Source organism: Aspergillus candidus (assembly GCF_002847045.1).
Source record: "Aspergillus candidus strain CBS 102.13 unplaced genomic scaffold BDW47scaffold_22, whole genome shotgun sequence".
In the NCBI taxonomy this organism is placed as follows: domain Eukaryota; kingdom Fungi; phylum Ascomycota; class Eurotiomycetes; order Eurotiales; family Aspergillaceae; genus Aspergillus; species Aspergillus candidus.
In genome coordinates, this window is record NW_020194027.1 from 131507 (window position 1) to 154417 (window position 22911).

Here is a 22911-nt window from a genome sequence, read left to right on the forward strand (position 1 = left end):
TGCGTATACAACGACGGTTTCTCTTTTATACACACACTTGGGTGATTAGGTACAGAACATTAACAACGTGTTTTTTTCGTGGACAGAGTCAACGCCAGTGAATGACAGACATTGCAATGGAGTCACCAACAGCTCCACGGTAACCAAAATAGGGCAGGTGGATACGCCCGGACAAGATTGCACAAAGCAAACAGGAGACTATATTCAAGTATTGAAGAGAAAATGCCATCAAAAGGGGTATATAAAAGGGAGACGACGAAGAAATCAAAAGAAAGGAACAACCATGCGACATCCATCACATCACGGAAACCAGTCGTCTCTAGACCAATAGCTCCCCTCACGGGGCGGGCCCGTACGTCATCGGAAGAGGAGCAGAGTATGGGGATACCAGCGCGGCTCCCGTGGCCTGCGCTGCCTTGGCACGGTCTTCTTCTCGTTTCCGGATCTCGGACTCGTCTTGAATGAGAGTGCAGCAGGTGCAGCAGGTGGCTCGCACACAGTCCGACATGATATCGCCCTGGATCCCATATGCTTTGCGCGTCCGCGAGTGCTGGATGGTCGCCATGAGCCCTAGGTGGATTGCGGTCAGCGTACTACTCGTCAGGGAGTTGGGTCGGGAAGGCTCGTCTACTCACATTGACAGCCACACAGCAAGGCCATGCCCGTGCAGGATCCATTGCAGGTCTCGTAACCCAGCATGTTCGTCGGGTCCTCCTTGCGGGATTTCCTCGACAGGCGGTACTGCGTTCTTCCGTATAGGATACAGGGGCAGAACAGTCCGATGCAACACGTCCAGATATTGGAACAGTCACACAGGCTGTGGCTCCAAGTACCGCCTTGGATCTCCTGGTTCGGGTGGGTGGCTTGCCCGGGTTGGTGGTATGCCAACATGTTGCCCGGCGCAGGAGTGCGTGGGACCTCAGTGGCGGTCGGGGGAGGGAAATACGCCAGCTGGGGTGACTGCAGGGGATTCGCATCCGGCACGACGGGTGCGATCTGGAGTCTCGATGCATGGTCAGGGATCTCGTGTCCCGTCTTGATCGGCAGCGGACCGGGAGACGACGGGGGACTCCCATACGGGTAGTCGGGAGCCGCCTGTTGGGGCTGTCGCGACAGTGGCACCTCGTCGGCGAAGGGGGCGTAGTTCGCCGGGTGCTGTTGGATATCGGGACTCCTGGGCTCGGGGCCATGGTGTGAGTGCGCTTTTTCGTCCACTACTGGTTGCGGAGTCTCTTCGATCACGGTCGGACGCTCTGTCTGCTGCGGTGGCAGAGACTGGGGCGGCCGTTCTTCTGTGCGGAAGCTCTGCTGGCCGGGCGCATGCATTTCCAGCGGGGTCTCCAGAAAGGAATACCTCGGGTTGCTCGGGTTGGCCCCGAAATTGGTATCCAAATGCAGGCCCCTACTCATGATGGCTCGATTGGTGGACAGTGATGTTCCCCAGCGGATAGATATAACACCAGGTACGAATTAAGTCGACACAAAAAGGGACTGAAATAGCAAACGATAAAAGGAAAAGGGAAACAAGAAAAGAAAAGAAAAGAATGTTCGACTTGAAAACAGTGACAGAACCCGGTCGCGATGGTGGATAGAATTATCCCAAGCGCTCACGCAGTCTCTCCGGAGCGATAACCGATGACGCACTAACCAGCCCTCCACCGAATCAGACAGTCACCGGGGGAGAGCATCGATGTGGAGAAGTCACTCTCGTCAGGCAACAAGTAAAATGGGGAAGGCAAAAGGGGATGATGGATGGAATAGTCCGCAGAATGCGTAAGTTAAGTTGTAACCGGGGAGAGAAACGACCCGACTACTTCAACCAGATACCAGGCACTCAACCAGCCAAGCGACCTAACCAATCCAAGGGGTCCATCGCGAGAGAATCTCACTCAGCAGTGCTCCTGCGGGGGAGGAGAGAGACACCCACAGAGAGGCAGAAAGAGCTAAACCACTTAGTGCACGGTAGAGACCAGTCAGGGACGAAAGATGGCAGCCAGGCTCGGAAGATCCCGTTGGGGCCGACCCATCTGCAGGTTCTCATCACATCACCGGAGTCTCCCTTGTCACACGGGTCTGTGCCAATAACAGGGCGCGAATCTCCTGTCGGTCGGGTTGAACTGCGCCGCAATGCCGCCGGGCTGTCTGTGATGGGGATGTCCGTCGGGATGTGATGGGCGCGAACGACTAGGGCAGTGGGTTAGTTCGATGGTGGCGGCGCCTCTGGTGGTATTTTGTCGATCGTGGACTCTGTGATTTGTAGAGGAATGACTCGACTCGAGTGAGTTACGGGGCCGATGGGACTACATACTGACTATATTGTACAGGATGTCTGGTTCGATTTCTATCGCGCCATCTATGTATGGATGATCAATATCTGCAGCGGTCCATACCCCGACCACGGACATCTCTTTGCATGCTGAGTGCATGCTGGATGCCAGGCGAATCGTATAATCATAGGAAACAAAAAGAAAAAAAAAAAAAAGGAAAAGATGCCATGGTATATACACGCTACTCAAGTCCAAAATTGAAATCGCCGTATCCATAAATCCGGTCAAACAACAAACACATGCGACCGGTCGAAACAATCGTCCCATTCCACATTCTCTGACCCCCAGAATCGCTGAAACAGCGGTTTCGCCTGCAGCGGCACGGGGGTACCGAGATCGCGACTCATCTCGGTCAGCTGCTCGTCCACAAAGGCCCGATCCGCGGGACCGGCATTGGCGGCTTCGACGCCGGCGACGATGAGCGGCCACACCATACCCTTCTGGATGGGGTGGGAGCGCATGGCGCGACGGAGGAGGAGGAAGAGCACGCGGGCGTGGGCGGCGCGCGTGGCCTCGAGGAGGGGCGCGGCAGGGAGCAGGCCGGCGCTCTGCAGAGCGGCGATGCCGAAGAGGGAGACGGCAGAGTGGTAGATGCGGCCGAGAAGGAGCCACTCGTCGTGGCAGGTTGCGGTTGCGTTGGCCGTGGACCACTGGTGAGGGGAGAAGACGCTGATGCGGTCGAGGAGGGCCTGGGCGGCGGATTGGAGCGGCTCGCGGACGCAGGCGGGGTCCATGGCGAGGGATCGCAGGTGGTTGATCTCGATGATGTTGCGGAAAAGGGATGGGGGGCAGGGCAGGACGGGGAAGAGGCCATCGCCGTAGATCTCGGCGACGAAATCGATGAGGTGGACGTGGGACGCGGCGGCGATCTGGTCCGCTGGGGGGGTGGTGGTGTTGCCGATGACGCCGATGCTGCACAATTCGCCATCATTAGGGAACTTGGTGGGTAAATGGGGGAACTGGGGCGCTTACATGATGAAGTACAGCAACGATTGCTTTAAGGCCGGCGAGGAGCGATACAATTCGGGTAGGCCGCCGCGGAGCATGATCAGCTCGTTTGCGCCGACACAATGATGGCGCCAGTTGGACGAGAGAGACTGCCGTGCCTGGACGAATGAAGGCGTTAGCAAAGCATCGCCATAATCCACAAGAAGACGAACTGCTCACATCGGTAAATAAGAGCATCAGGACACTAGCGATGGTCAAGTCGCTCGTCCGGGTGATGGCGTTGCCGATGGCGTCGGCCAGGAGCTGGATAGCCATCCCTCGGTGGTGGTACAGCCGGGATCGCACCTCGATCAGGGCGCCGTAGTCGGTGTTGAGCATGAGACTCTGTATGCGATGGCCCAAGGCGAGACAGACCAACAGGTGGCACATGGCCGGGGGGAGATGCGGGATGACGGCGTGGGAGAAGCGCGTGATGTATGGGTTGGGGGCTAACTGATGGAAGGCCGCGAAGCTGGGATAGATGCAGGCATTATCTAACGTCCGGTTAGTGGGAGGGGAAGGACTCGTCTCTTTCATCCTGTTCCTCCGGCTTACAGTACGACGCGGCCTGGACGACCGCGTTGGCCTCGGTTCCCAACTGCAGGCGCGGGATGGTCAATTTGACGACGGCCCGTTCCGAACTGCAGGAACCGGACGGCGGATCCGGATCCTTTGCGACGAGGGCGGCATGATTGGGCGAGGCTATCTGACCCCTCTCCTCGGACTCGCTGGCCGGTGGACGACGTCGTTGTCGCGTGCGCGAGTTGACCCTCCCCGGGGCGATCCACTTGAGGGGCTTCTTCTCTCCATACCCCGGACAGGTCACCCCCGCTGCACGACACTTGTTGCAGGTTGGCGTGCCAAAGTCACAGACCAGTCGACGACGGAGACATTCCCAGCATTGTCGACGGCGGGGCGGCCGTACTTCAGATGTGGATGAGGAGGAGGATGTTGATCGTTGGGATTTCATGCTAGCCGTGCAAATCATCGACGGCATGGTGTCCAGTTGACTAGATTGAAGGAGACAGGGCGACAATCCCCAATATATGCCCGTCTCCCAGACCGTTTGGGCCCGACGATACTGACGAACAGGCGAACTGACAAATTGACGGCGATATTGACGGCGTGGCGGAGTTCATGGATGGATCCTGCGGGGAGCGAAATGGGAGGCACTCATTGGCGAGCCTCAGGCCACCCCGGGTCTTGGCCATGGTTTTCTCCCAATGGGGAAAGGTCGTCAACTTCCAGGTCTATATATATAGATATATATATAAAGATAGAGATATATTTAGAGATGACAGTTGATCCTTATTTCCTGAAGATCACCGGGATGTCAGCGAGTTTATTGACTACTGGATCGACATGGTATGTATCCACATAATCCAGAGGGGATGGAGATCCATAAAACCTGGAGACGCGGTGGACATGCCGTGCCTGTATCCCTTATCCCTTCCCCCTTCACCTCATAATTTTCTAAAAAAACTACTACGTAGTATACTGATGGTTCACAGCACGGGCGTTGATCAACCGGATATCATCCCGTCCCTCCCGTTCGACCACGTTGTGGGATGATTGGTGGTGGCGCCATTTAGTTCCAGGATGGGACCCAGTCGAGTGGAGTACGGTCTTGGAAGTTGGACCGCAGACTGTACGATCGTACCTATACATCATCGTCGAAGTCAATCTCAAGAACCAGTTCGATGCGACGAACCCCCCTCGCGATTCATATAAGATCGAGGATTGGATCGGGATTGAAGGAGGGGGGAAGGACTGCATTCCGACCTGTCCGGCCAGATATGCAGACCCAGGTCATTCGCAAGGAAGTCGGAGAAGTCTGGGACGAGTCGATTCGATTGAAATTGTTTCTTTTGGGTAGCAAACTGGGGGATCAAGGTCTATAAAATTCTGGACCTCCTCCCTTGTGTTCTTGATCTAGCAATATATCTCTATCTATGTCTCTACATAGAGAGAGATAGAGAGAGAGTACTTCAAGAGTACCTGATCGGTACCTCTCAATCGGAGGGACAACACCTCAGATCCCGTACCTCCCCAGTACCGGCCGGGTACCCACCAAGGCGGTGACGGGCGATCCGTCGTCATTTCTCCCGCTCGAACTTTTCCTCCTTCTTTTTCTCTCTCTCTCTCTCCTCCATCCGCTTCTCTTCTCTCTTACTTCCACTTCTCTTACTTCCACCTCATCCTTTCCATCCCTTTTCATCCACTCCTTCCTCTCTCCACCATCTCTTCCTGTCTCATCTCATCGCTGCCTCTTCTTCCATTCTCCCTGGGTCTCTTTTTGACGCCCTTCTTTCTCTCCCACTGTCCATGCAACAACCATCTAGCATCCATCCAATCCCCTTGCAACGCCACAACGCCACGCCTATCATTTCCTCCCATCTGGGAATCGCTTAATTCCCTTGAGAGCCTGTAAGATCCCTCCTGCTCGTCGGATCGGGGCTTCCTCCCTGTCGTCATTCGTCATTTGCTCTTGTCCGGGGGAAACTAACCGTCCTGGTGACGCCAGATCCGCAACAGAACTCCCCCTTCCCCCCTACCCCCCTCCCCCCTCCCCAGCCACACCCACCCTTTCTCTCCCCAACGGAAGACAATACACGTCTGCCTCGAGTCCTGTCGATTTCCTGCGTGTGTTCATCCTTCTCCCTCCCCCCGTGCCGCACTCCGACCAATGTCCTCCCCATGTCAAAGCCTCCGTCTGCATCTGAGCATACTTGGTCGGAACCCCTGGTGACACCGGCGACCGCGAATCCCCATGACGGCGTCTACCCGTCCAACCCGTCCCCAGACAAGCAGTCGCGCCGTCCCCTCGTCAAAGATCAGGACGGTGTCTACCATGCCTCCTCCCCCTCGCGCGCCGAATCCCCCACCTCATCCCAATGGGCCCAACCCGTCGCCCAGTTCCCACTGAAGCGAGCCACCACCTTGCCGCTGGAGCGACTCGCCCGCCCCGAGCGCGCTCACAGTCCCCAACTGTCTGAGCGAGACAGCATCTTCGCCACCCACTACCTTCCCTCCGATACCGACAGCTCCGGCGCCACCGGCAACCCCAGCACCACTGCCGCCGCCGCCGCCGCCGCCGCCGCCGCCCCCCTGTCACGGCCCCCGGGCCCCCCGTCGTGGTCGCCGTCCTCGCGGCGTCCGCTCCTCGCGTCGCCCTTCGATTCTGAGGCGGTCTGGGGCGGCGGGGCCCCGGCGTCCCCCTCGCCGGCGACGGGGGAGGCCTCGGTTGACGCCCGCGCCAGGCGCAGTTTGCTCTCTGCCTCCCTCAGCGATGACGTCGTCCTTCCCGATCGCCCGTCGCGAGCGGAGCGCCCGTCTGGGGGCCCCGGGGAGCGGAACGCCAGCCGGAGTCGCCGCGGGCGCGTGGAGCACTCCATCGAAGCCAACCTGGCCAACGCCGAGATGGCGTCGCACGTCCGCAGCCGCAAATCGAGTCACTACCTGGGCCTCTTCAAGGAAAACACCACCTCGCCGGATCGGAAGCGACGGGAGGACCGGGCGCGTGCCGACGAGCTTCCGGCGGCAGGGGACGCCCAGGCGGACTTGGAGCCGTCCGGGGAACCCCCCGCCCCGCCCGAGGCCACCGGTCGGCGAACCACCCAGAGCGTGCCGCGCCTCTCCTGGCACGACCCCCCGGTCATGACGCCTACGCCCCCCGACACCGACCTGCGGCACGCGCGGAGCGACGACCTGTCCATCCGCCCGCCGACGGCCCTGCCGCGCAGCCTGCTCGAGGAGATCCGCAACTTCCACCTGACCCCGGGCGGCGCGCGCGGCTCCTCGTTCTCCGAGAGCATCCCCACCCAGTATGCCGAACGGGGCGGCGACTATCTCAACAAGGGGACCCCCGGGGACGAGACCGAGGACCGCGGGTCGCGTCGGGGGTCGTCGGGCGGTCCCGTCGAGGACGAGGAGGACGAGCAGATCGCCTCGGCCGTCTACTTCCCCCACGAGTCTGTCGCGGTGTCGGAGGCGGCGGACCCCCGGCGGCGGTTGGGCGCCACGGACGAGCTGCCGGACGGAGCCCCGCCGCTGGCCGTCTCGCCCGCCCCGCGGAATCACTTGCTGGTGCCCACGCGACAGAGTCCGCCCGAGGGACCCGAGCCCAGCCACGTCGACATCTCCCTGCGGTCGCGGACCGATCGTAGAATCTTGCACGGCGACCTGCAGGGTCTGCAGGCCCCGTCCGTAGACGACCGCGCCCCCCCGCCGCCGTCCCTCGGCGCCCTCCTCCCCGACCGCCCCGGCGACGAGTCGACCTGCGAGTCGGAGTTCGGCTCCGGGTACGGCAGCGAGATCTCCGTTGTGGACGAGGAGTCGAGCCTGACCGATAACATCGACATCGACGTGACCCCGACCGCGACGCCGACCCAGGACGCCCGCGCGTGGCGGCACCGCCGCAAGCAGCACGGCCAACTGGTCGGTGCCGTCGAGCTGAAGCCCTACCGCCATCAGGTCGGCGGCCACACCACCGTCTTCCGCTTCTCCCGCCGCGCCGTGTGCAAGCAGCTCAACAACCGCGAAAACGAGTTTTACGAGCGGATCGAACGCCGTCACCCAGACATGCTGATGTTCCTCCCACGGTAGACCTTCCCCCGCCCCGACCTCCCTAACGGACCCACCAGAGTGCTAACGGAGATTCTTGGAAAGATACATCGGCGTCCTGAACGTAACGTTCTCGAAGACCCCCAAGCGGCCCAAGGCGGCCTCCGAGAGTCAGGAGCAGCCGCCAAACCCCGCCGACCGGCTCGTCAGTCGCACCCGGGAGCCTCCCCTCGCCGAGCCCGCCTCCGTAAGCGGCGCCCCCCTGTCCGAGGTCGTCGAAAAACCGCGGATCTTCAGTCAGAGCCAGGTCACGGGTATCATCCCCAAGGTCATCCTGGAGAACAACCGCCACATCATCCCCGCTGATCTCTTCTCCCGCCCCCAGCGCCCCCGCACCGCCGACGGCGTGCGCCCGAGTCGGCCGCGATCCGCCCAGGGTCCCGGCGCGCCGACCGATCCATCCCCGCTGGGGGGTGGCCGTGCCGCCGGGGAGGAGGACCCGGTTCCCACCACTTCCCCCCGCAAGCCGCTGTCGCGACCCATCTGGGGCGCCACGACCGTTAACCGGAAGCTGCAGGAGCAGGTCCTCCGGGAAGTCTTCAGCCCCCCGGCCATCCACCACCATCGTCGGCACCCACGCGGCCATCTCAACCTCCCGCGCACCACCTCCGACGGGGGCCGTCGCCGCGCCAATCAATCCGAGGATCAAACGGCCAGCAGCCGTCGCAGCGCGCCGGCGCCCCCCGAGCCCCCGCGGTCCACGGCCATCGACATCGCGACGGCGGCGGCCGACTCCCAGGGCCTGTCGTCGTCCGCCTCCACGGCGCTGGACGCCGCCACGTCCTCCCGCCTCGAGAAGATCCGGACGGAGGAGGCGGCACCGCCCCGGTCGAATTCACTGTCGCGCACCCGTCCGGTGCGACGCCGTCATTCCGGCAGTGGCCTGCAGCGGCTCGGCAGTCTCGACGCGGAGCACCCCGGCGGGGACCTGGTGTTCGTCGACGACGACGGGTACGGTGGCGACCAGGAGGACGAGATCTTCGCGATGGAGGGCGATGCGTCCATGCCACCGCCGCCGCCGCCACCACCGTCGCTGCCGCCCCCCGCTCCCGCCGACGGCCGGCAACCGTCCCCATCTCCGACCCGTGCGCCGAACGGCGGGGCTGGGGAGACCGCGCACACGCCCTTCGACCTCGTGCGCGCCGACCCGACAGGCACCGGCGGCGGCGGCGGCCGGTTCGCGCTGCCCTCCAACCCCAAGGAGGCCCAGACCCGGAAGGACGAACGGGTGCAGTTCTTTCTGCTGCTGGAGGATCTGACGGCGGGCATGAACCGGCCCTGCGTGCTGGACCTGAAGATGGGCACGCGGCAGTACGGGATCGACGCCGACGAGAAGAAGAAGAAGTCCCAGCGCCGCAAGTGCCAGTCGACGACCTCGCAGCAGCTGGGGGTTCGGCTCTGCGGCATGCAGACCTGGAACGTCCGCAAGCAGGAGTACACCTTCGAGGACAAGTACTTTGGCCGCGACCTCAAGTCTGGCCGCGAGTTCCAGGACGCGTTGACCCGCTTCCTGTACGACGGCGTCAGCTACTCGAGCGTGGCGAAAAAGATTCCCATCATCCTCGATCAGCTGGCCCGGCTCGAGAACATCATCCGACGGCTGAAGCGCTATCGCCTCTACGCGAGCAGCCTGCTGATCCTCTACGACGGCGAACAGGCTCCCACTGCTGACGACCCGCGGTCCGGACGCGCGCCGGACGACGAACACAACAACCCGAACGTCCACCTCAGGATCGTGGACTTTGCAAACTGCGTGACCGGTGAGGACGGCGTGCCCCCCACGGCGCGTTGTCCCCCGCACCATCCCGACGACATCGACCGGGGCTACCTCCGGGGGCTGCGGTCGCTGCGCATGTACTTCCAACGCATTCTGAAGGAAATCACCGAGGATGACTACATCGAACGCGGCGAGGGCGAAGCCATCGGCTTTCGGGTGCAGATGGCCGGACACGAGGTGTCGTCGGACCGCTACTATGATGAAGGGGTCGTGGAGAGTGATCCGGGCGAAGTTAGTATGTAGCCTCTGTTACGGGCTTTGTCTTTTTTCCTCTTTTTGTTTCCCTTTCTACTTTCTTTCCTTTCTGTTTTCTTTGTCTTCTCGCGCATCTGCTTGGTGTCGGTGTTGTTTGAATCTCTTGATTCCATGGCTTTCAATGTCGACCACTTGCGGGCTTCACGGCGTCACAATTTGCATGGCAACGGCTGGGTGGTTCTCCTTGTTCTTCTCCTTTTCCGTTTCGACTTCCACGTGATGCCAACGACATCCTAATGATTGGGGGAAGCGCGCCCGGGGGGATCAGTGGATGGGTCCCACGGTGGCCATCGGTACGATATTGACGACTTACGGCATCTGACCCCAGCAAGAAGGCCTTCTTCCCTTATGCCTGGAGCATCATCCAGGGGGTCTTCTGCTCCATCTTCTTCGATTTTTCCTTCATGCGGGGTGTCCTTCCATTTCCCAGGGCGTGTACGAGCTTGGGTGCTTTTGATTTCTGTCCTGTGGGGATTCTTCCTCTTCTCGGACCTGTCTTATTCCTATACCTACCTGCCGGGGATTGATCGTTCGATGTCCCTGGTTTTTCAGTTTTCTTTCCTTTGCTTTTTCTTCCGGTTTACAGGCGATGGCATTCCCGGTTATGACATGTACATAAAAGGTGGCCAGACATTAGACCAGATCTCTTAATCATATTCATAATCGATCGATATCACCTTGGTCTTATTCTATAGTAAATCACGTGTCGGTGAAGGCGGTGAAGCAGCGATGATGACGATCTTCTTCCCTCACCGCCAACTCTCCTCCCTTCCTGCAGCAACCATCGCAAGGAAGTCAGTCGTCTTGCTTGGGATATTTCATCATTCGACGCGATTCCGGGTGATCAGGTTTCTTTTTTCGACATGTCCTCATTTGACACCCAACGGTGACGTAGTGGACCAGAACCTATCAACTGTCCGCTGATCTCCCGGCGCGTGACTTGGTCAGGTACACCCTGTACCCGATAGGTCTTCGCTCATCTCGAGGGTGTCTACCTGCCAGATTCGTGGGGAACGATTGTTAGACTATTGGCATAGCTATCGTCTATCTATCGACAAAGCCATTGCATTATCTACCAGTACCGCCGTCGGTATAAGCTCTCGATTAGCTCTCACGCAAGATGTCCCGCTCGCCGCATCATCGCCAGCAACAACCGGATATCGATAAACGGGACTTTGACCAGAACCGTCCGTTGCTGGCCGGGCAGGAAGCTGGCTCCCATGCCGACGACCGCAGCAATTCTCCGTCCGGGTCGGGCTGGAGACTGTCCCGTGACGATGGCCTCTTGAACGACGTGGTCGGTGAGATCGTTGAGAGGGACCGCAGGAGACTCGCCCGAGAGATTGTGCGGATATCCAGCTTTGTGCTGGGGGTCGTCACTTGGTATGTTGCTTGACATCTAGGACGGTTGTCGTGACGGTGTCTGACCGTGTTTCCCATTTCTAGTCTCGGCGCCGGAAGTATCACCGCCTTTTCCCTATACGGACCGCTGTTCTTGACTCGCCTCCACTACACGCAGCTCCGGGTGAATGCCGTCTCGATCGCCGCCGAGGTGTCCATGTACCTGCCCGTCCCGCTGTTTGGATACTTGTGTGACCGGTATAGCCCGTCTCCGCTGGCCCTGTTCTCTGGGATTGTGTTTGGGACCGGCTACTTTCTCGCGGCGTTCGCCTACCGCAGCGGTCCGCCACCGGACGCGGGCGGGGAGGGATGGCCCTTCTGGGTCATGGTTGTCGCGTTCGTGGCCATCGGGACGGCCACCAGCTCCATGTATCTCGCTGCGGTGACGACCTGCGCCAAGAACTTCGGCCGGGGCAAGCACAAGGGGATCATGCTGGCGGTGCCCATCGCGGGCTTTGGTCTCAGCGGCATGTGGCAGAGCCAGATTGGCACATATCTGCTGTGCGAACGTCTGGAAGACGGAAGTCGCGGCGACGTCGACGTCTTCCGGTACTTCTTGTTCCTGGGCGCCCTGCTCCTCGCCATCGGCGTCATCGGCACGTTCGGGTTGCGGATCGTGGACGACGAGGAAGAGAGATACATCGACGCCACCGTCGACGAGCTCGAACGGAGTGGCCTCTTGGAAGAAAGCGAATTCTTCCGGACCGGCCGTGACGAGGGGGATCGCTATGGGACCTTCTCGCGGGCCGAGGGCAGCAGTACCGAGGGCGAGATGTCTGCTTCCGAGGAAGAGCGCGAGGCCGCAAGGCTCTACAAGGTCCGAGAGGAGGAGGAGCGTCAGAAGAAGACCTGGCTTCTCAACTACGAAACGAGGACGTTCCTCGCCGACCACACCATGTGGTGGCTTGCTCTGGGGTTCTTCTTGGTGACGGGCCCGGGGGAGGCTTATATCAACAATGTGCGTACCTTTCTCATCCTCACTTTTTTCTATCATTGTTATGGTTGTTACACTGGTTATGGTTGCCATGATTGCGTTTGTTGTTATGATTGAAGCTGACTCCAGGCCAGCTGGGTACCATTGTCCAAACGCTCACGCCGGGGAATATCCCGGCGAATAGGTCCCCCGCCGGACTTCCCGCGACGCACGTCACCACCGTGGCACTCACATCGACCGTCGCTCGACTCCTGACCGGTTCACTTTCGGACTACTTCGCCCCGCCGGCATCTCACCTCTCGCCCAGCCATTCCGAAGACGACGACACAGAGTCGTCCACCCGTCTCCGTCTCTCGCGCCTCTCCTTCCTCCTCCCATCCGCCTTTCTCCTCCTCCTTGGCTACCTCCTCCTCGCGACTCCCCTACCAATCCAGCATCCACAGCTCTCGCACCTCACGACAGCCCTAGTCGGCCTCGGCTACGGTAGTGCGTTCTCCCTCGTCCCAATCATCATCTCCGTCGTCTGGGGCGTCGAGAACTTCGGCACCAACTGGGGCATCGTCGCCATGGTCCCGGCCGTGGGAGCCGCCTTCTGGGGGATCGTCTACTCGCGGGGGTACCAGGACGCGTTGGACGGGGGAAGCAGCACCGACGACGGGGAGTGTCGCGGGTGGCGGTGTTTCGGGTTCTGGGCCGTGGGGTGCACGGTCAGTGTGGGAGTCGCCATGGTGGCGTGGTGTGTCGCGTGGAGGGCATGGAGACGGAGGGGAGTTGTTGTATAGTTTTTTGCCTTTTATCGTTTTCCTATGTTTAGTATTGCTAGCGTTTGTTGTACAGTTGCGGTAAAGGGTCTTGGATAAGGCAACTGCATGTTTGTTATAAAATTGCCTTACGTTGGACTGGGAAGCCAGGTGTTGCGTGGCATTGTTACTTATCATTTACAGTTAGGTTGGTTTCGGTTATTGTAGAGCCAAATTATAGTTCAATTATTCTCTGGAGTTGATATTGTTATTGTTTATATGTTGTTGGAATATCTGGCATAGTAAACCTCACCAAAATACGTTCAATATTTTGTTGCATTGCTAGGAAATATATATACATCTTGATGTGGAAGCGGGAGTAGAATAGTAAGTCTGATGGTATACATATAGGCTCCCTTTAGATTTGTTTTTATATATTAAATATATATATATATATCTACCAGTACCATAAGATATGTATACATATGCTCTATCATGCACATCGTCTATTCTCAACATATGCAATGCATGCAACGTAATACAAACCCACCCAACGCACCGCAACGCAATACATGCGAACCCATTCCTCCGTAAAGATAGAAAAAAATAAAAAAGAGTAAAAAAGAGAGGCCAACCTAATCAACGAATATTTACCAATATAGATGGATGGATATGGTATAAGCCGTAAAACATAATGCAATATCCTATACTCAGGAAGGATTCCAATAGAGATAACCTAGAGATGAACTACGGATGTCAGACTAGATCATATCATATCATACCCCCGTCGCGGTGGGATCCGTTTCCATAAATACTTTATAGAGACGTTTACTGGCGGCGGGGCCGATGCGGGCGTTGGTGAGGGCGCCGTTTTTGTTGGCGGATTTCTGAACCGTTAGTTCTCTTCTTTCTCTCTTTCTCGCCCGGTATATTACGGTGGTGGGGGGGATATAAACAAACCTTGACATCCTCCAAAGTAGAAACACCCTCCCTTCTCATCCCCCCGACGAGATTCATCACGCTGGGATAGCGCTCTGCAATCCCGTAGGCCATGCTAGCTGTGATGCGGTTCACCTCCTGGAGCATCTTGATAAACGTATCAGATTTGTTGTCGCCGGATTTGACCTGGCCGGTTTCCATGCAGAAGGCGGCATCTTGGCCGTTCATGCGCTCGCGACGATATGGCACGGTCGAGACGTGTTCGGTGAAGGTCTTGATCCAAGTGGCGGATTCGGCGGGCGTGCTGGAGTGGTGGATGAGACAGGTGTGAGTGACTTGGAGGGCGAGGAGGGCGTCTTCGACGACGTCGTCGGAGATGGGGTCGGGCTGCTGTTTCGCTGTGCGTTGGCGGGACGAGGAGGAGGTAGACGGTGGGGCGGCGGCGGCGCGGCGCACTGCGGCTTGGAAGGCACGGTTGCGGGCGGTTTGGTTCTTGCGGAACCAGGCTGTTAAGCCCTCGATGAGGTAGATAGGGGAGCAATTGGGGTAGGCGGTTTTGAGGTTGTGGACGTGGGTTCGGAGGTCGACGGGTTGTGATGACTCCGATGTGTGGGTGGATGGAGTCGCGGTGGCCAGGTCGACGAATTCCTGGGCTGTGAGCAGCACGAGGACGTGCGCTTCGTCTTGGACGTGGGGGACGCACGGCTCCCAGTATCCGAGACGGGGGTTGTACTGGGCGCGGACCTTGCGGCGCCATCGGACGAGGTTGGGGATCGCGCTCGCGAAGAAGGTCTGCTCGACTCCGAGCCGGGTCATGAACTCGGCCGTCTGGTTGCCCACGCTCGTATCTTGCAAGGTGGTGGCCAGATCGACGATCATCTCTGGGAGGGATTCCTTCTTGTCGATCTTGAGTTTGTTGACGGCGGCCAGGTCGGCTGTCCGCTGCTTCTCCCGCGTCCTTTCTTCCTTCAGCTGCTGTTTCCGCTCTTTCTCGACTTGCCGGTCGTGCTCTCGCCGGGCCTTGGTGGCTTCCCGTTCGCGGGCCCGGGTGTCCTTGTCGGCGGTGGTCCGTTTCGGAGCTGTTTTGCGAGCGGCTGGTCGGGGAGAAGGCGGGTCGTCGAGGAGATCTCGGTCTTCACCGTCCTTCCGTGGGGGGTGGATTTTGAGCCGACTCCCCGTCGACGTCGGCCGGGACTGAGGCTTTTGGGCGTCATAGTCGTCATCGATCACGCTGTTGGACTGGGATCGGTTGTGAAGACTGGCGAGGAGATTTTCGGTGCGACTGGAGAACTGGGGACGGGGGCGCGGTATCATCTCGGGGGCGGTGGTAGCAGCGGCAGTTGCGAGATTCCACAGATCTGCTGGGTCGGGGACGGCGAAGGGATCGCTGAACTCGTCGATGTCGTCATCGTCAATGGTGATGGTGTCTGGGGGGTTTGGCGGGGCGGAGGAGGTGAAGGTGATGGGGTCGGACGTCAGATCCCCCGGGTGTGTCTGCGTTGGAGCGGGTCTGGATGGAAGGACATCTTCGTCGGAGAAGAGCACGAACGGATCTTGGGGATCGGGACTCAGTCGACGGCGTTTCGAGGGATTGGACGTAGATTCATAGTGAACTTGATTGGCGGTCGTGGCGAAGGTAGGAGGAGGAGGGGGAGGCAGGGGACGGGGGGAAGAGGAGATCAGGTTGATGACATCGGGCATGATGGGATCTCCGGTCCAAAAGAGGAGCCCAAAGTGGAGACTGAGATGAAAAGAAGCGAGAGGGAGAGGGAAAATGAAGCCAAAGTCGCGTCGCGATGCCGGCACGTGCCGCGTGATCACGTGACGACTTCGTTCTTCAACTTCATCTTCGTCACTTTCGTCACTCTTCTCCTTCTTCTGTTCTCATTCCTATCCTCTTTTATGGTAGACAACAAGGGAACTAATGTTGCCCCGAAGAGAATGATCGATCAGGTATCACCAACCGCCACCCGTTTGTCTCCAACCCGGTGGAGATCGAATCGAGACGGCAAGGACGGACGGATAGCCACCGATGGACCCCGATGTGAATTTCCACCGAGGCCGCAAATGTGATCGGGCGAGGGTTCGTCCATCCTGGACCCCCAGGGACCCCCAGGGACCCTTGCGTGAGGACGGGGTGGCATGGATGCAGGGACTGAAAAGAGTCTAGCGGTGGTGCTGACGACCGCGTCTGTGCTACGCTTGGATGAATGGGGGGATCCCCTCCGTTCCCTGAATCCCTCCGTTGAGTCCGGTCCCTGACTTCCCTCGGTTCATTGTGATTATGGTTGCGATCGACATGGGTTGGTACTGGGAGAACCGTTTACGCCCGGATGTGACAAGAGTGGAGGCATTGGAGGGAAGGGGACTGACTATAAGACTGATACTACGCGACTGAACCCCATCAAGACAGATCAACTGGAGACCCAGAAAGAAGGGCAAGAAATAAAGGGAAAAAAAGAAAAAAAAAGAGGACCACGTTCTGGGTGGGTTCACTGGGTTGGAGAGCAGACCAAGTGGGCCAGGGGAACAATCAAGCTTCTTCATTCGCAGAGAGTCGCTCGTTATTTCGGTTGCATCCTCTTGTCCACGCTGGGACGGAGGTTAGTCGGGTCGCCGCCGTGGGACAGAGGTCCCAAGTCTTACTCTGCTGTTTGACACCGTCTGGTTCTTGGTTCCTGGTTCCTGGTGGAGGACCAACGATCGATATCGATGATGGTATAGAACAAACAAATCACCAAATCAATCGATGTAGAAGCAATAGAATAGCAAAATCAATCAAAAACATACAAGGCACTACAATAAAAAACAAACAAAACCGTAAAAACAAAAGAAAGAAGAAAGGAGTCCAGGAAGAAAGGAAAAAAAAGGGAACAGGACCGGTGGTTGGTGTGGTGGTTCAGGAGGTTATCCAACTTCCCCTTAACTTCTTCTTCTTCTTCTCTCCTCAACCTCATCTTCTCTCTCCTCGCTCTCTCCTCCATCCTCCTCTCTCTCTTCCCTCGTCTTTCTCCCTCCCCCATCTCTTCTGCTGGTAACTCTCTTCCTTCCGTTCCTCTTCGGACCCCACTCACTGGAAATAGTCCCTTCTCTTCCCATGCAGGGCCACCAGACACGTCCAATTCGCTGAGATCAACTCGCCGATGTGACCGACCTCATCCCCCCTCCCCCATTCGTGTCTCGAATCGTTCGCCTCGATCCCCAACCGGTGCCATAAAGGGCCATGACGCCCTCGCCGCCTGGTTCGCCGACGGGCGCATCCCCGCGACCCTTGAGTGCCTTGATGCGCACTCCGAGGAGTACCAGTCGCCTGAGTATGAGCAGTAAACAAGGCAGTCGCGCCTCCGATGAGGACAGCAAGACCGCCGTCAAAGTCGGTGCGTATCTCGTCTCTCCCTGGTCTGTCCTCTTCTTTGGACTGTCAATGCTCATTTCGTTGCAGCCGTGCGCGTTCGCCCCCCCCTCAAGCCCGACGACCCCGGCTACGAGTTGGTCCCACAACGATTCCAACGGTCCATGGTCCACGTCACGGCGGCCACCAGCCTCGCCGTCGATGTTCCCCAAGGCCGCAAACTCTTCGTCTTCGATCGCGTTTTCCCCGAAACCGTGAACCAGGATGGTGTGTGGGAATACCTCTGTGAGAGCGTTCATTCTTTCTTGCAGGGCTACAATGTCTCCATCCTGGCCTACGGGCAGTCGGGCGCCGGCAAGTCCTACACCATGGGCACCTCGGGGCCCAGCGAACAGGGTGACCCCCAGTCGAGAGGTCAGTGTTCTTTCCTTCTCGCTGGAAGTGGATGAAAGTTGATATTGATATGGTCGATCGCAGGCATTATTCCTCGCGCCGCCCAGCTGCTCTTCGACCGGTTAGAACCCCCCAAACAGAACCGTAACAGTTCGTCCGGCTTGCGCACGCCCGCCCGCTATTCGGTCGGTTCCGCCGCCAGCCTCAACCGCGCCAGCGTCGACAAATCCTGGCAGATGAAGGCCACCTACGTCGAAGTAGCTCCCCCCCAAAACCTCGTGATGGTTTTTCCTTTTTTTTTTTTTTTTTCTCTCGCCCCGCTAAACTCTGATTCTTCTCATCTAGATCTACAACGAACAACTACGCGATCTCCTCCTTCCCGATTCCGTTCCCCAGTCCGATCGCGGCTCCGTCTCCATTCGCGAGGATACTAAGGGTCGCATCCTCCTCACTGGCCTCCACCAGGTCACCATCAACTCCATCGACGACCTCATGGGTGCCCTCAGTTTCGGCTCCTCCATCCGACAGACCGACTCCACCGCCATCAACGCCAAGTCCTCGCGTTCTCACGCCGTCTTCAGTCTGAACCTGGTCCAGCGGAAGCCCGCCGGCGCCGGCGCCGCCGGCACCACCCCCCGCGACAAGCGCATGTCCATGCCCATTGACGGTGCCTCCGGGGCGCCCGACGCCGCCACCGTCACCGTCGAGAGCAAGCTCCACTTTGTCGATCTGGCTGGTAGCGAACGGCTGAAGAACACCGGCGCCTCGGGCGAGCGCGCCCGGGAGGGTATCTCCATCAACGCCGGCCTCGCCGCTCTGGGCAAAGTCATCTCGCAGCTGTCCTCCCGCCAGGCTGGAGCCCACGTGTCCTACCGGGACTCCAAACTGACCCGCCTCCTCCAGGACTCCCTGGGGGGCAATGCCTACACCTACATGATCGCATGCGTCACCCCGGCCGAGTTCCACCTCAGCGAGACCCTCAACACCGTCCAATACGCCCAGCGCGCCCGCGCCATCCAGAGCAAGCCCCGCATCCAGCAGGTCGCCGACGAGGGCGACAAGCATGCCCTGATCGAGCGCCTCAAGGCCGAAGTCAGCTTTTTGCGGCAGCAGCTGCGCCGCGCCGAGGCCAGTCCCGATCGCCGCCGCGGCGACGGCCCCGCCCCGGAGCGCCCCGAGCGCGCCAACGACCGCGAGATTGGCCTGCAGAACCAGCTGCTCGACGTCCAGGAGAGCTACAACGCCCTCAGTCAGCGCCACGCCCGCCTCATGGCCGAGCTGGCCCGGGGGTCCGAGGGGGAGAAGACCCGATCGGCCGATGCCGCCGCCGCCGACCCCGCCCACGACGTCGGCCGCAGCTCCGTCGAGCGCCTGCAGCGCTCCCACTCCTTCGCCGAGTCCGTCGAGCAGGTCGTGCTCGAGTACGAGAAGACCATCCAGAGCCTCGAGTCCTCCCTCTCCGACACCCGCGCCTCCCTGTCCCAGACTGAGAGCACCCTGCTCGAGCGCGAGACCACCTGCGCCTACGTCGAGGCCCTCAACACCCAGCTGCAGGCCCGTGTCCAGAAGTTCCATGACCGCGAGTCCGGCACCGAGTCCTACCTGCACGAGCTCGAGTCCAAGCTCGAGGGCCACTCGTCCGGTGAGGAGCGCCACGCCGCCATCGTCGCCGAGCTCCGCAAGGAGCTGACCCGCGCCCGCGACAGCGAGGCCCACTGTGAGGACTACATCTCCACCCTCGAGGAGCGTCTGGCCGAGGCCGATCAGGACATGGAGCTCTTGCAGCGCGAGGTCGATCGCCTGGAGCACGTCGTCGATCGCCAGCGCAGCCTCGGCAAGCTGGACAGCCTTCTCTACGAGCTCGACCACGTTCAGAACGCCGCGCCCGAGGGCCGCGCCGCATCGCCCGAGGCGCGGACAATCCCCCCCGTCCGAGCCACGGCCACCGGGCCCCCTACACGGAACCGCGCCCCCTCCCTCGAGGTTCTCACCGAGGCCGTCGAGACCGCCATTCCGGACTCCGACGAGGGCCTGGTGGATCCGATCCCCGCCACCATTGAGGAGGAGGCGGAGGAGACGGCGGCGGCGGTCCCCGCCGCCGTCGTCCCCACGACCGACGACGACGATCTCCAGGTGCTGGAGCGCGCCACCAGCCGCCTGGCGTCGTCGCCCCCTCCCGCCGATCGGATGGCGCTCTCGGCCCCCAAGCCCCCCAGTCCCACTCCGTCCGGTGTCGTGGCCGACAAGCTGGAGACCGTGTCGCGAGAACTCCTGGATCTGCGCCTCCAGCACGAGACCACCCTGACCGACTACGAGCTCCTCGAGGCGAAGTACGAGGACGCCCTGAAGACCATGGCCGCCCTGCGGCAGGACGCCGCCGACGAGGCCCGTCACGCCGCGGCCCCAGGGCCGGATCCAGTCTCCCCAGCCACCACCACCGCCACGCCCCCGCCCCCTGCCACCACCGCCTCCTCCCGCCCGGTGTCTTTTTTAGAGGAGCCCGGGGCCCCCGGCGACTCGCAGAGTGGCACACGACGCTCATTCTCGCAGTCACTGTCCTCGGAATTGTCCTTGGCCGGGGAGCCTGCGCCGTCGCGCGATTCCTCCTCTGACGGCCAGACGGAGCCCACGGAGGTGACGGGGACCTCGACCCGCGGCCTCGCCGGCGGCGATGACCCCGATGCGCTCGCGCGGATGCGCAAGCTGCTCGGGGAGCACGAGGAGGGCCTCGGCCTCATGGCCCAGCGGTACGCCGCGCTGCAGGCTGAGCACGAGGACACCCTGAGCCTCATCGAGTCCCTCAAGACCGAACTCCAGCGACCAAAGTCCACGTCGCCCCCGACCACCCCGGGTTTCAAGACCCCCATGATCCGCCGCAAGACGAGCACCAGCCTGATATCCACCGTCGATCGCGCCCACCGCTCCCTGACCTCCATGCGTGCCATCGCCACGGAGGAGTTTGGCGACCGCCCCGACGCGCGACAGAACTTTGAGGTTCACTTGGACGCCGCCATGCACGAGCTGCAGAGCCGCGTCGAGCGCATCCAGTCCCTCGAGGCCGAGAACCAGAGCGTGCGGAAGGAGATGGAGATGAAGTCCACCATCATCTCGGGGCTGACCCGCGAGCGGACCAGTCTGCAGGCCGGCGGCTCCTCCGTTGACCCGACCTTCCTCGCCCAGCTCCGCGACCAGATCGTGCAGCAGGAGACCCTCATCACCCAGATGACCGAGGCCCACGCCGCCCGGGAGCAGCAGCTCCGGGACGAGATCACGCAGCTCCAAAGCCTCCTCCAGACGCAGGAGGCGGCGGCTCGGTCGCACGACGTCGGCGCCGAGGAGCAGGATCGCAAGATCGGCGGCCTGGAGGGCGAACTCGCCGAGTGGCAGGGCAAGCACGCGGACGCCGTGCGGTCCCTGGAGGCGTCCGAACGCCAGTTGAGCGGCACCCTGCAGGACCTGGATCGCGCTCTGGCCGACGTGGACGCGCTGCGCGGCGACCGCACCGCCGCGGGCGACGAGCTGGCCGGCAAGGAGGCCGCTGCCCGCGAGCTCGACGAGGAGCGGCGGGGGCAGGAGGCGCGCGTGGCCGAGTTGCAGCTAACCATCACGACGCTCACGGCCCAGGTAACGGCCCGGGACGAGTCGCACGAGGCCGCCCAGCGCGAGCTGGCGGACCTCCGCGCGGCCCAGGGCGACCAGACGGCCGCGGCCGGCGACGCGTCCCAGTCTCGCATCACCGAGTTGGAACGCGAGATCGAGGCCCAGCGCTCGGCCTCCGATGACGCCCACCGGACGGAGCTGGCGTCCCTGCAGGAGTCGCACCGCCAGGAGCTCGTCGAGTTGGAGACGCGGACCCAGGCGGCAGCGCAGGCCAAGCACGAGGCGCAACTGTCGGAGAAGGACGCGGCGCACGACGAGGCTCTGCAGGCGCTGCGGTCGGAGATCGCCGCATCGCGCGCGGAGCTCGCGAAGCTGCTGGGCATGGTCGGCGGGCTGCTGAACGCTGACGTCACCGCCGACAACCTGGCGGACCAGCTGCAGGACATTGTGGCGCAGAAGCAGCGCTTCTCCGACCAGTACGCTGAGATGCTGGAGATCAACGACGATCTGCGGCAGCAGCTGGCGGCCCGGGGTGAGGACGCTGACCGGCTGGACGCGCTCACGCAGAGCAACGCGGACAAGGAGGCCAAGGTGACCGAGCTGGCGCTGCTGGTGGCCACGCTGGAGGACACGCTCCGGCAGAAGGACGACCAGGTGAAGAAGAAGGAGACGCTACTGGAGGCCGCCACGACCGAGAAGGACAAGAGCGCGCGGCTGGTGGAGGAGCTGGAGGACCAGATCACCAACAGCTTCGACCAGCACCACAACCGTCTCTCCCTGATCCAGCAGGAGCGCGAGCAAGCGCTCATCCAGGCCAACGCCAAGATCGGCACCTACGAGAAGGAGATTGAAACGTATCGGGTGCGCATTGAGCAGTTGGAGGTAGCCGCCCCTCTTTTCTCTCTTTCTTTCCTGCTTTCTTGACGCTAATTTTCTTGCCAGCTCCAAATCAAGAACACGGCGCCGGATGTATCCCACGACCGCAGCAGCTCGCTGACGTCGAACCTGCGGAAGAGCTCGTCGGCCGCCTCACTCCCCTCCCCCCCGCCGGCCATCCCACTGCCGCCGCTGCCGACGATCGCGGCCGGCACCAACGGCAGCAGCAGCGTGTCGCCGCCCAGCTCGCGCCACGCCAGCAAGGAGATCGTCAACGTCAACAGCCAGCTGGTGGAGGACCAGGAGGCGCGCATCCGGACGATGGAGAAGCACCTGCACGCGGAGAAGCAGCTGACGGCGACGCTGGAAGAAGCGCTCGGGGACCTCGAAGCGCAGAGCAACAAGGTCAAGTCGGACAGCGAGGCCTGGAAGAAGAAGGCCTGGCAGCTGGAGGACGAGCTGAGCACGCTGCGCAAGGAGCGCAACTCACAGCGCCTGTCGCTGCAAGCCGTCGAAGAGGAGCGGAGTGCGCGACGCGAGGCCGAGGCCGCTCGGGCGCAGCTGGAGGAGCGGATGAACGCTCTGAACAAGAAGAAGAAGAAGAGTACCCTGAATTGTTTCTAAAAGTTGAGCGTCGCCCTGTCTTCTGTCCCTTCCCTCCTAGTTTTCTCCCTTTTTTTTTATTATGCTTTCCCTTTCTTGGTTTG

The 22911-nt window shown here is 60.7% G+C and overlaps 6 protein-coding genes across 6 annotated transcripts; 3 read left to right on the forward strand and 3 right to left on the reverse strand.

The window, feature by feature from the left end:
* Positions 1–23: 23 nt before the first annotated feature.
* BDW47DRAFT_105700 (DUF614 domain protein) lies at positions 24–2132 on the reverse strand. Its single transcript, XM_024812620.1, has 2 exons — positions 636–2132; positions 24–570 (listed from the first exon to the last, which is right to left on the reverse strand). The coding sequence occupies exons 1-2, from the start codon at positions 1408–1410 to the stop codon at positions 338–340; spliced, it is 1008 nt and encodes a 335-aa protein (XP_024672045.1). The 5' UTR covers positions 1411–2132; the 3' UTR covers positions 24–337.
* Positions 2133–2501: 369 nt separating this feature from the next.
* BDW47DRAFT_105702 (Zn(II)2Cys6 transcription factor) lies at positions 2502–4711 on the reverse strand. Its single transcript, XM_024812621.1, has 4 exons — positions 3870–4711; positions 3495–3808; positions 3300–3433; positions 2502–3239 (listed from the first exon to the last, which is right to left on the reverse strand). Exons 1-4 carry the CDS (start codon positions 4309–4311, stop codon positions 2552–2554), a joined length of 1578 nt encoding a protein of 525 aa, XP_024672046.1. The 5' UTR covers positions 4312–4711; the 3' UTR covers positions 2502–2551.
* A 1300-nt stretch (positions 4712–6011) lies between these two features.
* Positions 6012–9957, forward strand: BDW47DRAFT_117550 (inositol polyphosphate kinase KCS1; the record flags this gene model as incomplete). Its single annotated transcript, XM_024815092.1, has 2 exons — positions 6012–7915; positions 7983–9957. 2 exons carry the CDS (start codon positions 6012–6014, stop codon positions 9955–9957), a joined length of 3879 nt encoding a protein of 1292 aa, XP_024672047.1.
* An 809-nt stretch (positions 9958–10766) lies between these two features.
* On the forward strand, positions 10767–13253 carry BDW47DRAFT_105709 (MFS transporter). Its single transcript, XM_024812622.1, has 3 exons — positions 10767–11352; positions 11416–12328; positions 12439–13253. The coding sequence occupies exons 1-3, from the start codon at positions 11090–11092 to the stop codon at positions 13084–13086; spliced, it is 1824 nt and encodes a 607-aa protein (XP_024672048.1). The 5' UTR covers positions 10767–11089; the 3' UTR covers positions 13087–13253.
* A 346-nt stretch (positions 13254–13599) lies between these two features.
* BDW47DRAFT_105711 (uncharacterized protein) lies at positions 13600–15777 on the reverse strand. The gene is made up of 2 exons (XM_024812623.1): positions 14005–15777; positions 13600–13931 (listed from the first exon to the last, which is right to left on the reverse strand). Exons 1-2 carry the CDS (start codon positions 15682–15684, stop codon positions 13821–13823), a joined length of 1791 nt encoding a protein of 596 aa, XP_024672049.1. The 5' UTR covers positions 15685–15777; the 3' UTR covers positions 13600–13820.
* A 1209-nt stretch (positions 15778–16986) lies between these two features.
* BDW47DRAFT_131717 (kinesin family protein) lies at positions 16987–22886 on the forward strand. Its single transcript, XM_024817377.1, has 5 exons — positions 16987–17360; positions 17426–17749; positions 17813–17985; positions 18074–22210; positions 22271–22886. Exons 1-5 carry the CDS (start codon positions 17207–17209, stop codon positions 22826–22828), a joined length of 5346 nt encoding a protein of 1781 aa, XP_024672050.1. The 5' UTR covers positions 16987–17206; the 3' UTR covers positions 22829–22886.
* The last annotated feature ends 25 nt before the right edge of the window (positions 22887–22911 follow it).